The following is a 16,017-nucleotide window of genomic DNA, read 5'->3' as shown; positions in this document are numbered from 1 at the left end:
TGACATCCATGTCAGACTAAGTAAGTGAATTGTGAATAAGGCATGGTATTTGTGAGTCGAATCTTGAGGCGACGATGTCACACTTGTGTGCTTAAACTATTTTAAAAATTCTTGGTGTAATGAGTTAGGAGAATTGCTTAAAAAGGTCGTATCTATAAGTGTAGTTTGATTGCTCAGGGACGAGCAATGTTTAAGTGTAGGGTATTGATGTGGCTATAATTCCATAGTTTCGTACATTATGTGCCTTGCATTTTACATGCTTTAATGATAAATTATACTTTATTTGTGCATAATGCAGTCTATTTTATGTGTAGGTGAATTGGAGATGAAAGTAAAGCAAAAGGGATATTTAAACGTTGAAAGTGTGCTCGAGAACAGTGAAAAGGAGAGACCTGGTGAGGCCAGCCAAAGGCCAGGCTTGACTAGGCTTTAGCCTGGCGAGGCCAGCCTAAGGCCAGGTTGGACCAGGCTTTAGCCTGGCGAGGCCAGCCTAAGGTCAGGCTGGACCACGCTTTAGCCTGGCGAGGCCAGTCAAATTCCAGGCGTTAGGCTGGCGACACCAGGCCTGGGGCCAGGTCCAATCCGAGTTTTGAAGACTTAATTCGTTCCGGGTTTGACTAGGACTCGGCCCACACGCTTAGGGTTTCTTCTACACATATAAATAGACCTAAAACACCACTTGGAGATAACGTTTTTTCAGCAGCCAGAGGCAATGAGAGCTGGTGGAATCACCTCTTGGGAGTTAGAATCATCTATTTCTATATTTTTTCATCTTTACTCTGTATTTTAATTATGCAAAATATTTGGGATATTGTTACTATGAGTATGAGTAGTTAACTTCCTAATCTAGGGTGTTGATGGAACTTATTGAATGATGATTTTCTTGTTACGTTAATATAAATTTGCCGTAATATTTTCTCTATTTATTCAACTATATTATTCTTGTGGTTGATTGAAGGGCCCTCAATTAGCTGTACCTATTTAGTATGTATTACTCGGGAGAGAGTGCATATTTAGGTAGTTGTTGAACAACATCACTCCTAAACGTATATGAGGGATCAATACGAAGGTTTAAAGTTGGGATTAGGGATAACGAAACTTTGATGCGATCGGAGTGAGTTGTACTTAATGTCAGCTAGCGTAATTCGGGAGAATATACCTAGTAAATTATGGTAATTACTCGGGAGAGAGTTACGACAGTTAGAGTGCTCATGGTCGATAGAGAAGACTTAGGCAAATTTATAGGAAACGTAGCAGAAAAGATTCCGATAATTGGGGAAATTATAACTCTAGACCTCCTTAATCTTATATAGAATTTCATCCATGTTAGTTGATAATTTTACTGCTTTATAATATTTGCTAGTTAATTAGTAGAAATAAAAATCAAATCTTTATAACTAGAAAATTATTTGAACTTGTGTTTCTTTGCAATATTGAACAGCTGTGGCTAAGCCTTAGTTCTCTGTGGGATTCGACTCCGGACTTGTAAACCGGATTATATTTGCAACGACCGTTTAGTTCTTTTTATAATGCATAGTTGGACGTCATCATTAACGTTTAAACTTTGTGACTAGTGATGACGAAAGTAAAAGAGATCCGATACAATTTGCGTTAAAGCGGGGAATTACAATAGATTTCTTGTCAAGTTTTCGCTTCAAGCATACAGGCCCACAAGTTTCAAGAAAGAAAATTTTGGGGAGAAAAGATGATAAACATCGTCTGCATGAGCTGTATGCCCACAACTTCTGGGACACAGTACGAGAGCTTATGGTTTAGTGGATAGAAAGGTTGCTGAGTTGATCCTTTGGAACAGTTGATGTTTGGCTGGTCGCTATAGATGCTAAAGGGAAATGACGACCATTTCCTCTTCTTTTTCTTTATATAAAAATGGTGTCGGACAGAACTTGCCCACACTTCGGCTATTCCACCAAATACATATAGACAGTTACCTTTCCCACAGCGGCTTAGACAAATGGGAAAAAGTTACAGTAATTCAGAGTAAAAAATTGGCAACCACACGAATTCAACGTCCTAACTACTGGAGATCCACTAAGGGGTCTTAACATTGTTTACAATCCAAAATATGATACAGAAGAAAAATGAAGACAAAAGAAGAAAAGGAAACCAAGTTGGTTTCTTGATACAAACCTCCTACAAAACGATCACTTTCAGAAAAGATCACAGGCACAGCAAATACTACTTATTTTCTTGGGGGTTCTTCTGCCAGTCGGTGCTGGAGGTTAACGAACAATTCAGAAAAGAAAACATCTGATGTTGCTTCTCTTGCTGAACCATAGCTATTTAGGCGCTTTTTTAGAGAACGTAGATCCCTCTCATCTTTGGAGGTCCTTTCCTGCAACATTTTCATGAAGTAAGGCCACTTAACTTTGAACCCAAAAGAATATACTATGAGCTTGATTTAAATCCCAAACTATAAAGTACCGGACTATCGGGCAGAGGATAGCAATTGGAGGAGATTGACCAGTCAGTTTTTTTATTTTTCTTAGTCTTTGAAGAGGATGGAATTACATGGTCAAAATAAACTATTAGAATATCAAAGTGCATGCAGCTTAAATTGCAGCAACTGGACGCACATTCCAACAAAACACAACATATGTTAGAAACAGAAAGCCAATTGCATAAAATGAGGACATACTACAATGCATTATTCTCTAAACAGTTTCGACGAGGTGATATGAACAGATAACACGGAACCAATTTTGTCGTAGAATACTCACATATGATTTCTTTAGCAGCAGTATGTCAACCAAGTATTGTAGCCACAGCACATTTGTCTTGGGGAAACTGTACAGGCAGATAAAAAAAGAAAAGAAGGCAAAAGGTCAAAATCCATAGTCAAATAATCCAGTCACTAAAGCCTTGGTGATTTGCATAACAAAGATACTTCTTAGGTGCTAAGACTTAGGTCTGAAATTCAGCCACACCATAATAGAATGCTACTTCATTTATCAACAAGTGATGGTCCATGAATTATATAAGAACAAGAAGAAACAGACCAGTCCACAGTGTTATGACAAAAAACAAGCATGATTCGTCTTTGGCAGTCTAAAGCATACAAGTATGCTCTAGTACTAGAAACCCATTAACCTAGCATAGAACTTTTATTATGGGTTAGTTCCTCTGAATCTCCACAAGAAAATGAAATCCATGAATATAAGACAAACACCATCAAACAGGAAAGCCTCCCCCGCTGATGGTTTCCGTGATTTAGAAAATTGGCCATCAATACTGTGCGCCAGAGGTCATTAAGCAGCAAAAGCTAACTGATTACAAGAGATAAAAGAATCTGCACGGTTGAAATTTTGGTTCAATTCAAATTCTCGGACAGCAGCTTTACACAAAATAGGATGTTATTTGAGTGGGGAATTCCAGACATCTAACTTGCCAACACTTTTAAACTGAAGAATTATGAATAATATTGTGGCAACATAAACCTTGAAATGGAAGAAAAATACATTATTGTTATAGTCAAATGCAATTTGCTACCTCCTGAAACAATTTGTTACTTGAAAGTGAAAGGACTAGCATTTATACCTTCCTTCCCAAAATTCGCCTGTGACATCTCTCATTTTCCTGTATGTATCAGACTGCAAACATGCCACAAAATAATGAAATATAAAAAGTATTATAACACCTGAAGATACATGGGACTTCTTTGGCGTCGTACCTGTTTATCTCCTTTTGGACCTTCAAAGAGTTCAGGGTCTGATGACAGGTCCAGAAAAAGTATGTCTTCCCCTGTTATCAGTATGTATATATATGGATAAGAATCTCTAATCAATTCAAGTTAAAGATCGTGAAGGGAGAAACAGAAAGGGTGAACACCTGTATTTATCCTTGAAAGAGTGAAGTCAATTATCGAAACCAATAATCCATATGTTCTGACATGTATTTCAATTCCCTCTAGAGTGAATTGCACCGTATCTAAACCTTTCCGACGTAATAGAATATTTCCCCTATGATAAGAAAATTGTTAGAGCACAGAAAAGTTCAACAACGCATTAATCCTACTCTAGATTGGAAAATATGACGAATAAATCATCACATGGAAAACGAACCAGTGCAAATCGCGATGTTCAAATTCATATGCAGCTTCGGATACAGCCATAGCAAGAGTTATCTGGAGTGCAGATTTTGCAGTCAAGCAATTGATAATGAATGAGATATTTGGTTAACAATGCCAAAAGAAAAATATTCAATCACTTGCCTGGGCCAATAAACTCTTGGCTTCGTTGAAGTTCAAGAGCACAAAACTCTCAAGATCCTTCCCTCCATGTTCTTGAACGAAGACAACATAGTACTGGAAGGTATGCAATAGCTAAGTCAGTGGCACTTAATATTGTCCAAGTAATTATCCTCTTAACTGCAAGAAAAATACCAATCTGCCTAGATACAAGATCCACTCAAAGAATAGATGAACAATGGGAGGCAATTATTAGCAATTAGGAGAAAAGGAGTAAATTAAGCTTTGCAAGGAACCTGTTTTTCTGGAAATTCCTTAGGATGATCATTATCTGAACCATGCTTCACATCCCAGTCTTCCCACGCTTTTAATAGAGATGCATCATAATGGCCTTGGCACACCCTCATGCTGTAGAAAGGCGAAACCAATTGTACATGAGTGGTCAACAATTGCTCTTCTCCTACTTTAAGAAATAGTATACAATTGAGAGTGCAGAAAACAGCACGCAGGAGGAACTTCAATTTTACTTCTCAGAATATCAGTCATTAGAGGTGACGGTTATATATGGATGCTTATTTCAAGACTTATTTACTGATAAGGTTTTTACAAGAACTATTCCTCATTAGGTAGCAAAAGTTGGTAGTTTCATGACAGATTCTGAGGTTAAGCATAAGTTTAAACAACACAGGCAGATTAAATCAGACAGGACCTTTAGATGTTCCTAAACGCAGATTTTGTCTTGAAACAGAGGTTCAGAACAAGGACCAAAAAGTTGAAAAATTGCTTTAAGGTTAACTAAGAATATATAAAACTTACTCCATTGTCTGTATAAAGGTGGAACAGGAATTCAGGAGATGACCCTCATGAGCTCTTAAGCTATTAAGGGTACCAGAGAGTATGACCTCCTCAAGTAGTTCTTCTGATTTCTGAAATGTATCAAAACACAGATTTCGAATCAGAGTGACTTAAATATTTTCAGAAAATTGGTTGCTGACCCTATGATCATATGCATGTTACTTGGGCCGTATCTCAATTTAATGAAATTGGAACCTATTCAATTGCACAAGAAATATAATTGAACTGGATACCTTTTGAATTTCTCCATTTACTCGTAAATCTCCATCAAATGGGACAATTTTGAAGACATTTTCGCCAACCTTAAAGGCCTCACCAAATGTGCCTTCGCCCACCTTGGCAATTGTTTGTGGCTCACTGCATTTGACATAGTTCAGTTTACGAAACTAGATGCTTTGAGAAATTAAAATTAAGAGCAAAATCAGACTGAATTAAGTCTATTGCCAACACAAATATGAATTTGATTCTTCATGAAAAGGAATGGGTACTAATTGATAAGGCCAAATTATACAAAATATTAACTCGATAGCCATTCAGATATAGTTCAAAGCTAAGATCACATGCACCAAAAGAGAGCACTAGTACATGAGTTTATAACAGTACTAAGCTAAAGGTGTTCCAGTCAAGGGAATCCATATCTGTATTTTTCCTCATCCATTCTTACATGGTTCAAAAGCACTATTAGGAGCATTCTCACCAAAAGTATAAAAGATAACGAGATAGAGATTAAGAAGCCTCAGTCAGATCTACGTCTAAGAGTACCAAGGTGGACAACATCTTTCGTGCAACTATATATTATATGTTTAATGATCCTAGTTAAGATTTTTCAAAAGGCAAAGTTGACAGTTTGTAGTGATAATTGTATCAGCTGAAAGAAAATATACATTATGCGTTATATGTCTAATGATCCTAGTTAAGGTTTTTCAAAAGGCAAAGTTGACAGTTTCTAGTGATAATTGTATCAGCTGAAACAAAATATCATGTCAAACTCGCTGCTCCACAAGTACCAAAGACAGTTAAATCTGACTAAGAAAAAAGATATGCCTAGGAGATATTTGATTTGAGGAAGTAGAACAAAAGTGGAAGGGTCATAGGAGCCGCACCAATACTTTGATAGTATCTCCAGTAGTGTTAAAGGAGCAGACTGCCCACATGCTGCCAATAGAGCCAAAAATGGATCCCATGTGTGAGCATCCACTGAAGAAGGCCTGGAAGTCAGAGAAAGTTTACTAACACCAACATCAATATCTTCATAACCTTCCTCATCCATGGGACATATTTCTCCAATGGCTGTTTCTGATAAAGGCCGCCCTCCGGACACATCTTCATCTCTAGAACCAATGTGTTTGTTCTGGGTGAAGTACAAGCCAGAGGGAACTCGTAGTAATTTTTTTTCAGGGGTTTTCACGTTTGAGGATCCATAAATAACTCCACAAGCAGATTCTTTGCGAGAGGCTGGGGTTTCTAATATCTTCGATAATGAAGCTGGGGGTGCATAGGTATGGTTAAGTTTCTTAGAAATCAACCATTTCTGTAGAACTGAGGACAAACGTGATATAATGATATCGTCAGTTTGGACGCCTGTAGTCCATGTACTGCATTTGTTTGGGGAGGGGCTTTCTATCATTAGTTCAAAATCATCAACTTCTTGAAAATACGCCCGCTCCTTATCATAGTTTGCAGCTTCAACTTTTTTACCCTACAAAGTATGAGGAATTAGAAATAGACAACATGTGATTTTGTATGATAACCAAAATATTAGCTAACTGATGCCTTTTGAAAAGAAACAACAACTACATGGTGGCTTTGCAGGAGCTGGGAAATATTTTCAACAAATTACCCTTGGAAGAGGTGGTTTTGCTTTTCGTCCAGGCTTCCTTTTTTGAGGATGTAATTCAGCACATACAGTAGCAGCAACACTAGTTCTCCCTCTGTCAACAAAATAAAGCGACTCAATGCGAAAGACAAAAGTGGAAGAAACGAATAGCTAATTGGAATTCGCGAATATGACAAAGAAAGAGAAGGTAGGTAATAGGAATTACCATGTACATAACAGGGTGAGGAGGGGTTATGGATTCAATTAAAAAGTGAAGTCAAAGCCCCAGTAATTTCATCAACTTAGGGTACCCAGAAAAAGTTCTTAACAAGGAGACTAAACATAAACAAAAATCAGAGAACTGTTTACAGCTTCAAGTCTTAAACCCATTTTGTTGACTGAATGGGAAACGGATAGAATCATCTAGGTCGGGTAAGTTTGTATTGTTCTGGCAATATGTTTCCGCCAGTGAGCTAGCCTATAGAATAAGCTTTATTGCTAAGTACAAAACAATGAATATATACTGCCCAGACGCTGGAGGTAAGGGCTCTCCTAAAAATGATACATGGAATTTAGACAGCCTTTAAGCTTCTTACAGCAAGCATTCTTCAAAATTGCTGGTTGTTTGTCGTCTTATTACTCATAAACTACACATCTTAGTATAGACTAAACTGTTGCTTGTTTCAGTAAATCTGAATATTTGCTTCCAAAATAACCTTATCCCGGATTATTTCCATTTCTACTGAGTCAAAATTACTTATCAAAGAAAAAAATGAATAAGCTAAAACCACTACAAGCACAATCCTTGTAAGCATATCCAAGGAGATAGATTTTGATATCAGTGGAAATTTAGGGGGGAAATATAAAATTAGGGCAGAAGGCAAAACCTAGTAGAAAGAGAACGATTCCAACTAATTCGTTTAACAGGGAGAAAACTTAGCCGATTCTCGTAACTAGAATTTGAATTTGATTGCCTCCTGAAAACAAATCAAAGTAAAAAAGTTAAAGCCTTCAGCGAACCACCAAAACAAAAAAATAAATAAATAACATGGAAATTTGAGAACTGAAAAAACTATAAAGAGAAACCTGTCATCATCTTGGGGAATAATATGGGATTTTTGGCGGCGATATACAACGGCAATATTTGGTTCCCGAGGTTGATCGGAGGGACAATCAAATTGATGTTTTTCAGCAGCTATGAGTTCTGCCCACAAATCAGCTGCATTTCAAATTCCACCATGTCAGTACTACCCTAAGCATCTGAATCGAGATGGAAAATTAATTAGAGGATTGAAGAGTTTTTACCCGCTCGAGAAGTCATGGTTGTGCCGAATTTGAAGCGTCGAATTGTACCGTTGCAAATCAAATGTCTTGTCAACTGCAACTTAAAGTCTCTGAAGAAATTTCGAAGTGGGGACGATTGAGCGGGAAGAGAGACAATCCATCGGATTTGGGCCTGACAAATGGGCTTATCAGTAATCTTGGGTACGCAGGTAAAATAATCAGAAATATTTACATCCGATAATTGAAAAATAGCCATAATTTCAAAAGTAATCGAAATGTAGACTCTTTTTCATGTAAAGATATAATTCAAAAAAATTTCAGCATAATATGCTAGAGTTCGAATTTCTTACATATGAGATTCCAGTATGAGAGAATTTTAAATGGAGGAGCTCCATAATCCAACATATTATGCTGGAATTTTCAGTGTTGGAGTTTCACCATAATATGCTGGAAGTTTATACGCATGAGTTCCATAATCCAGCATATTATCCTGAAATTTTTCATGTTTCAACAACACAATGGCTATTTCTTATTGACTTTACGAACATTGGCTATTTTTTTATTTCCAGTCCGAAAACTGGTTAGGCCGTGCTATTTTCACGTATATAGGCTATCCTAGGCCCCATATACAGCCCAAAATGGAGGCCTGCCAGACTTGGACTGCATGTCTTTGTAATGTCTCGGCTTAATATCTCAAGCATAATAATTGCAGTGATAAATTTGTGAAAATAGCACAGGCTAGCCAGTTTTCGGATTGGTAATCAAATAATAGCCAGTGTTTCATTGAAAAATAAATATTTTTTTGCTGAAACACAGAAAATTCCAGTACAATATGTGTGATTATGGAGCTCCTGCGTATAAACTTCTAGCATATTATGTTGGAATTCCACCACACGGAAAGTTCCAACATAATATGCGGAATTATGGAGCTCATGTATATAAACTTCCCGCATATTATGTTGGACCCCCAACACATTATGCTGGAAGCTCATATGTAAAAAATTCGAACTCCAGCATATTATAATGGAATCTTTCCGGATTTTAAGGGTGTTTTTGTTCAGGTTTTATCTTTACATGAAAAAATTGATAAATTTCGATTACTTTTAAAATTATGGCTATTTTTTAATTACTAGTCGTAATTCGGGCTATATTTTATTTTTTTCCGATAAATTTGGGAAATTAAGGGTCTGAGCCAGAGACGGGAATACTCATTGAAGTTGTTATGTCACTATCATTATTCTCAACTAGGTGCAATTCGCCTAATATAAATATAAAAACTGGCACCTTTCATCCTTCGGTCCTTCCCCAAATTATGGTGTGCATCTCTATCAAATGGGTGACTATCTTATATATTCTGATACTTCTAATTAATTCCAAAGATTAGACCTTCAAGTGATTGGATTGAAAATGAAAAAGAAAAATAGAAAGATAGATTGATGTCTAATCGTGTTAAGCAGAGCATATAACCCTTTCACTTAACCAAACACAGCGGTTCGTACTGTTAAGATCCCATAATCAATTATGTAATCCAATTATTAGCAAGGCAATCCATGAATATGCCCCAGTAATATCTCACTGTCTCCTTCAATCGACATCTAATATAATGTAATTTATCACATTTATTTCTGTAAATTTTTTTATTGCATTAATGGGATATTTATTTTAAGTATCCCTCGAAGCAGAGACTGTCACAAACTCATATATATACAAATCGAGTTGTAGTAATGGGACGATACTGCTCGCACTAAATCTTGCTACGTTGTTGTTCCTCTAAATAAAACTCAGAAAAAGAATAAAGTTCCTTCCTCCTAAAACATGTTTTAAAAATAGTAATCACTGTTTTATCTTGGACTGTTTACTGTTAGACCGATATGTTAGATTAGAAACATTGATTATTAATGTTATTGGTTGTTAGAGGAAACATTGTAACATGGCATTTCGTTATTAAAATTTGATTTTGCGCGAATTTGTTAGATAAACAATCAAAACTATACACGTAACATGACTAGATTATTAGTATATTTCAGAATGCTATTGGGTTTCTAGTTTAAATAACAACACTATTAGTAATTAAAATAAAAGAGGAAAATTTGGTCATACCTTTTCAACATGAAACCCGTGTTTCTTGATTTCTGGAAGTTTGAGAACTGAGAATAAAAAGATTTAGGACTTTCTGGTGTGATTTTCTAGTTTTATGGTTTTTTGCTGTCACTAATTATAAAGTTGACTTTAATTAATTATCATATATGATTATATGTGTGGCAAATGTCTTTCCAATCAACAAAAACTGGTGGGATTTCTTTGTCTAATCCTAATAACAACATTGACTAAGTAACCTCTATTGTTCAATTAGAGAATATGACAATCCACTTGCTAATCATTATTATTATTACCTTACCTAAACACATCGCCGTTCTCAACTTTTTTTTCTCTCTAGAACTTTAGGGGAAAAAGTCTTGCAGAAGAGACAAAGGTATGTCATCTACAAAGGAAAAGAGTTAAAAGGGAAAATTGAAGTTCCATGATGTAGTTTCTTCACATGAAATCAATCTTAACCATCGATTTTTATCGGTTTAATTTCTTCCTTGCATTTACTGCAATCGGGAGTGTATTTAGTGTAGAGACTATAGGTTCATCTGAACCCATAATTTTCACTCATAATTTATATTTTTGTCCAAAAATTCATTAAATACATATAAAATAATAAATTTTGAATCAATTAAATTAGATAGAATATGGTAGAATTGTCAATCAAAATTCACAATATTCAAATTCTGGATCTGCCTCTGACTGCAATCACACATGAAGTTGGTCCTTTCGATCATTCTTTGATATACTAGTCCGTTTAAATTAGAAATACCTATCTGTATATTTATTTGACACTTAAAAGTTAAATTGAACAAAAATCATGTGATGGGGAGAAATTTAATGCGGAAAAGAGAGCAAAGGTTGAGTCATGTGAAAAGAAGTAAAGATTTAATGGAGGAAAAGAAAGAGAAAGGGACACATTGGTTTCTAGCTAGTACAACGCTAGGCTAGTAGTAGTAGTAGTATGAGATTTGATTTGTGACGCATGTAGAAAAGCTTAATTTGTTGTAGGGGTTATCCCGTGCCACAAATGACAAATGAAAATGATTTACCCGTAATTAACGTCCGCAATCTTATTCCTTGATTCTTAATAAGGATTACTAAATAGTATAACCACGCAATGCGCGGATAACAAATCAAATTGTGATGTTGCTTGCTTCAACATTTTAAATCAATTTGTTTTAACAAATTGCCAACTGTCATCTTGCTTCTTTGCCAATGTACTCAAAAAACGAAAATTGAAATTAAAGAATATAATTAATATGATCTTCGAGTAACAATTGGCATAATTAGTGAAATAAACAACCCGAAATGTAATTAAATAAAAGGGTATATAATAATTCTCTAATTACTAGCATACCCATAAGTGTGTTCGTCTTCAATTTTTTTTTCGGCGGGGGTGGCGGGGAGGGGGACGGAGAGAGAAAATTAACTTAAAAGTAACAAGATTTTACCTGAAAATTCTACTTCTTTCTGAATATGCATTTTATCTGATTTAGCAAAATCCTTAAGAAATTGTGCCATACACCATGATCCAACGATAACATGGTAATGGCATGAGTTCTAGTGATTATATTATCAAAACTACCAATTTTTGCAGGACGACTAAAAATATGCAAAACTTTTAACGTTTAATTTGAAATTTGGGTTGACCAAATAAAAAAAAAATGCAAGTCAATTACCAAATATTCCCACAGGAATCAACTCATTTGGTACATAGAACACCAGAGTTTCCAACTGTAGCATTAGGCAATAGGCAGGCAGCTCTTACAGTTTAGATTCTGTAAAATTTTAGATTCTTTGACCAACAACATAAAAAATACTAACCAAATAAACATTACGATGCCTTCTAATAATAAATCAAATCAAGTAGTACTAATTAAGAACCAGGTATGCTGTATCTATGTCGGACTATTTGACGTGCACATCACTTTTAGTAAGTGTTTAATTTAATCAATCCATATTATTCATGACCTAGAATATTAGAGATTTGAAAAGGAAAAAAAGGGTTAGGAAATTTAAAAAAGAGAAGGGAAAAAGACAATGCAACTAAAACTGAGTATTTGCTATTTTTAATAATTTTTTTTGGAAACAGGGTGGAAAACCTTTTGTCCTCAGAAAAAAATTCATACCAGCTGGACGGTGAATTTTCTGAGAACAGGATGGCGAAATATTATTAGTAAAATCTTCTATTAACCGGTTTTGAAGATATTGCTTAGACAGTATTTTATGAATTAGGCCTTTAAAAATACCTAACACAACTGCTTTGACGAGCTAAATTGGGGCTTTTAAAATTTGAGCAACTTTTTTTTGGTTGATTCAGCATTAGTCGCAATAGAACAAATTAAAGAACTTATTTTGAAGAAAAATGTTGCTTATAGGCTTCAACAAAAAAATTGTCTAGAGGAAGGAATTATTTTATATAAGGTGCATCCAAACTGGCTCAAAGTGTCTCTTATTTTCCATGCATCCGAGTCAATTTATCTATATTTCAATCATATTAAGTAACGTTGTTCTCCAAGATTTAAGCATATAAACAAAATTATCTAACATATTTTGCCTCAAGTAAGATTACTTTAAATTCTTGTCTTCCTTGGTTTTCACTTCACTTTATTTTGGCCACACCCTTGGGTGTTGGTTGATACAAATAATTATAAGGGAAAAACATAAGAATATAAAACAATATAAAAAATAAAAAAAATTATTAAGGAAATTAAAAGTTTAGTAACAGGTGTAGCTATTTTGAGCGGGTCCTAACTTAAGATTAACCTCATTAATTTAATTCCTGGTGGCTGCCAATGATTTGATTATTATTGAAATATTTTATGGAAGGTAGCTTCAAAGACTGTCACAATAATGAGATAATTTATTTATGATAATTCCTAAGTTAATGCGGTCGGCCAAACCATGATAGTATTATTTTGCTTAATCTTTTCAAGAACTGTGATCCAAAGAATTTTTAAATTTGAGACAGGGATGGTGCTATGGACCTAAGGGACCCTATTAGCCCTTATTAAATTTCTTATAACGAACCATTTGCGTTGTATAGCCTACAAATGTAGGGCAATGGTCCCTTCGTATATTAGGATAATATATTCTTTCTGTCATATAATATCTTAAGTTAATATTAGTTTCAACTATAAGGCAGATCCTTCATCTTTCATTTGAGTTCTTTTAGCAAATTAGATTCCTCATGATTAGCAGTATTACTATTTAAAAAATTAACCGACAGTTTAAACAAGATTAGAAAAAGTGACTTTCTCTTTTTTCTTTCTTTAATTTCTCAACTGCTAGCTAAAACGTTAGAGTACTTTGCTTTGTTAAAGCTCGGGTCCATATTAGTTAGTAGGTGTTAACCCAATTCGAGAGTTACCTTTTAATGTTGGATAGTTAATATTTGGATCAGTCTATTAATGAACATCAATTTATTGCAGAGTTAAAAATTGTATAAGAATATTTTCTAGTGGTTTATGGTTTTATACGTTTATTGCTTCACCAGCTACTCTATATATTATATGAACTTCTTGTGTTAGAAATAATCTTTTCGTGGCTTATAGTATTAATAAGAATTGAACCATGAGACTAATCCGCAAGATAAATTTTGCACGACATCTTCGATTAAGGAACTCACTTCCCGAGAGACTAATCCTTTGATTCAAAATCCAGATATCACATGATTATAATTTTGGGATTTTATATAATTATCAGGAATATAATCTGAATAACTTATCCTATATTTTGCGGAGGATAAGTTATACAAAGATTTTGATATTAAAATAATACCCATTCTAATTACTACCTCAAACCAAATATGGGGTAAAATTAATTCTAAAATTTACACCGAAATAATCCACATTACCCTTGAACCAAACGGATAGACAAGTTTCCATGTCATCAAATAGTGCATAGTTTTTTATCATTATTCAAATTGAGTTGTTACTGTGGTACCTGTGATATTATGTACTTAATCATTGAATATCAAGTTTGCTTAGTCTTCCTATTTCCTATAACAAGATTTTCTGGTCTTCATATTTCTCTGTTTTCTATTGTAAAAGACAAATTACTCCATTATTCATATGAGGTAAGGTCAATTAAAGTTGAATCTTGAGAATCAAGGACTTAACTGCGTGCATGAAATGAACTTACTTAAAAATCTCTCATCTTTAACCTCTTTTCCTATTCATATTCTGTCCTTACTCTTTAGGTCCCCACTTCCAACAATAATAAAAATAAATTAAAAGAGGAATATTTCGTCTTTAATACCCTATATACGATCTAAATGGGTTGGTTGGAAACTTTAGACTGATCTTTTTGGATTAGTTGTATTAGTTAACTTGTTGAGACATTACTTTTTTAGTGATGCAAGGTGGATGCATGAAGCTAAGCCTATTATGGTATGGCATGCCAAAAAATGGAGATCTAGATTCTAGATATAGGTCACAAGTTTTTTTGCAACTACATGTGTAGTACAAGTAAATAATTTTGAGAATGTGAGTAAATTCAACCTCCCTATTCAAAATATTTTGTATGTTCATATTGCTTGAAGGGTTTAAAAGTTTCAGTATAGTGATCATGAAATTCAAAAACTCATTTTCTGTCACAGGTATAATAACCATATGTTTAAAAGTTATTGATTCAAAATAAAAAATTGTCACAGGATTGAAAATAAAGAGGGGAGCAATCAATTTAAACATGTGATGAAGTGCTCTTTGTTTTCTATCGGCACGAACATAAAAGTAACTCCTCTCTCTGTCCATCTATACATCTTCCTCTTAGAATCAAAGTTGGACTTACGAGCAAATTTCTATATTGTGATTTCTATTCCCTTGAAGTATATAATTCTTGTTCCTGTTCCTTGATTTAATTCTTCAGCTTAGTTTCTGTAATCATATTTTTTTGGTGGATTAGTAACTTACCGTGTCATGAAATAACTTCCAATCAAACATCATGTTTCTAACTGAAAAATAACAGAGTGAGAGAGGAACGTAGTTTCTTGATCCAATCTACAGATATTAATAGATTAAGTATATCGTCCTATCATCATACTATACTAAAAATGGAAACACTCCCAAGTCAAAAGTTAATTTATAAATTTACCCATTAAAAACTAAGTGACTACTTTACCCTTCAATCAAATATTAGTTGGAAAATATTTTTGTATAAAAGTGTGAATATACATTCTAATAAGAATAATTAAGAAAATTAATTGGAAGGAGAAGAAGTTAACACCCCTTCATATCGTCAGCTTTTACTTCTCTGCATTCTAAATTCTATCCGTTTTTTTTTTACTTTTTCTCTACTTTTCATTTACTTTATCTTATTGTAAGAATAAATATCTCAATAATTATTTCTTCAGTGTTTCACAAGATTTAAGGCTTTAATTGAAGCCCCATAATAAATAAGGACAAACAAAGATACCATTTCAAAATTATTTAATTGCATGATAAATAGGAAAGACACGTTTCAAAATTTTAAATCCAAAATTTCCAGCTTTTCAACTTCCACAATCTTAAAGGTTAAAATCATCCTTCACCTATTTAGTAGTTTTCAACGGTATATGAAAATAGTCCCAACCTTTTTACCCTCTTTTTTATCTTCTTTCCAATTCTCTCTAATTGCTTTTTTGATTGTGACACCGCTCGTTTTACCCAAATTTTTTTTGATTAAATTATAGCAGTGATGAGCTCAGTGAATTTGTTGAGTTTTGTAGTTGACAGTTTGTATTAATGTTTTTTTTTTAGTTTGATTCCCTAAATTTCATCTTTCATAT

General features: G+C 34.3%; 1 protein-coding gene across 2 annotated transcripts; it reads right to left on the bottom strand.

Moving 5' to 3' along the window:
• Positions 1–2,006: 2,006 nt before the first annotated feature.
• LOC107812049 (putative serine/threonine-protein kinase haspin homolog) lies at positions 2,007–8,569 on the bottom strand. Of its 2 annotated transcripts, XM_075237642.1 has the most exons (16): positions 8,510–8,569; positions 8,181–8,331; positions 7,962–8,094; positions 7,763–7,852; positions 6,900–6,990; positions 6,163–6,758; positions 5,293–5,416; positions 5,021–5,130; positions 4,501–4,612; positions 4,229–4,321; positions 4,080–4,141; positions 3,847–3,977; positions 3,689–3,759; positions 3,556–3,608; positions 2,739–2,805; positions 2,007–2,353 (listed from the first exon to the last, which is right to left on the bottom strand). In XM_075237642.1, the coding sequence occupies exons 1-16, from the start codon at positions 8,552–8,554 to the stop codon at positions 2,201–2,203; spliced, it is 2,082 nt and encodes a 693-aa protein (XP_075093743.1). In that variant the 5' UTR covers positions 8,555–8,569; the 3' UTR covers positions 2,007–2,200.
• Positions 8,570–16,017: the final 7,448 nt, after the last annotated feature.

This window comes from Nicotiana tabacum, chromosome 19 (assembly GCF_000715075.1).
Source record: "Nicotiana tabacum cultivar K326 chromosome 19, ASM71507v2, whole genome shotgun sequence".
Lineage (NCBI taxonomy): Eukaryota > Viridiplantae > Streptophyta > Magnoliopsida > Solanales > Solanaceae > Nicotiana > Nicotiana tabacum.
This window is presented reverse-complemented; position numbering and strand designations above follow the sequence as displayed.

Excerpts from the sequence above, each read along its gene's own strand:
- LOC107812049 (XM_075237642.1), bottom strand. The coding sequence starts at position 8,554 with ATGGAGCTCCTCCATTTAAAATTCTCTCATACTGGAATCTCATAT. Across the intron at positions 5,131-5,292 it reads TAAATGGAGAAATTCAAAAG|AAATCAGAAGAACTACTTGA; the intron begins GTATCCAGTTCA and ends GATACATTTCAG. Across the intron at positions 3,760-3,846 it reads TCTTTCAAGGATAAATACAG|GGGAAGACATACTTTTTCTG; the intron begins GTGTTCACCCTT and ends TACTGATAACAG.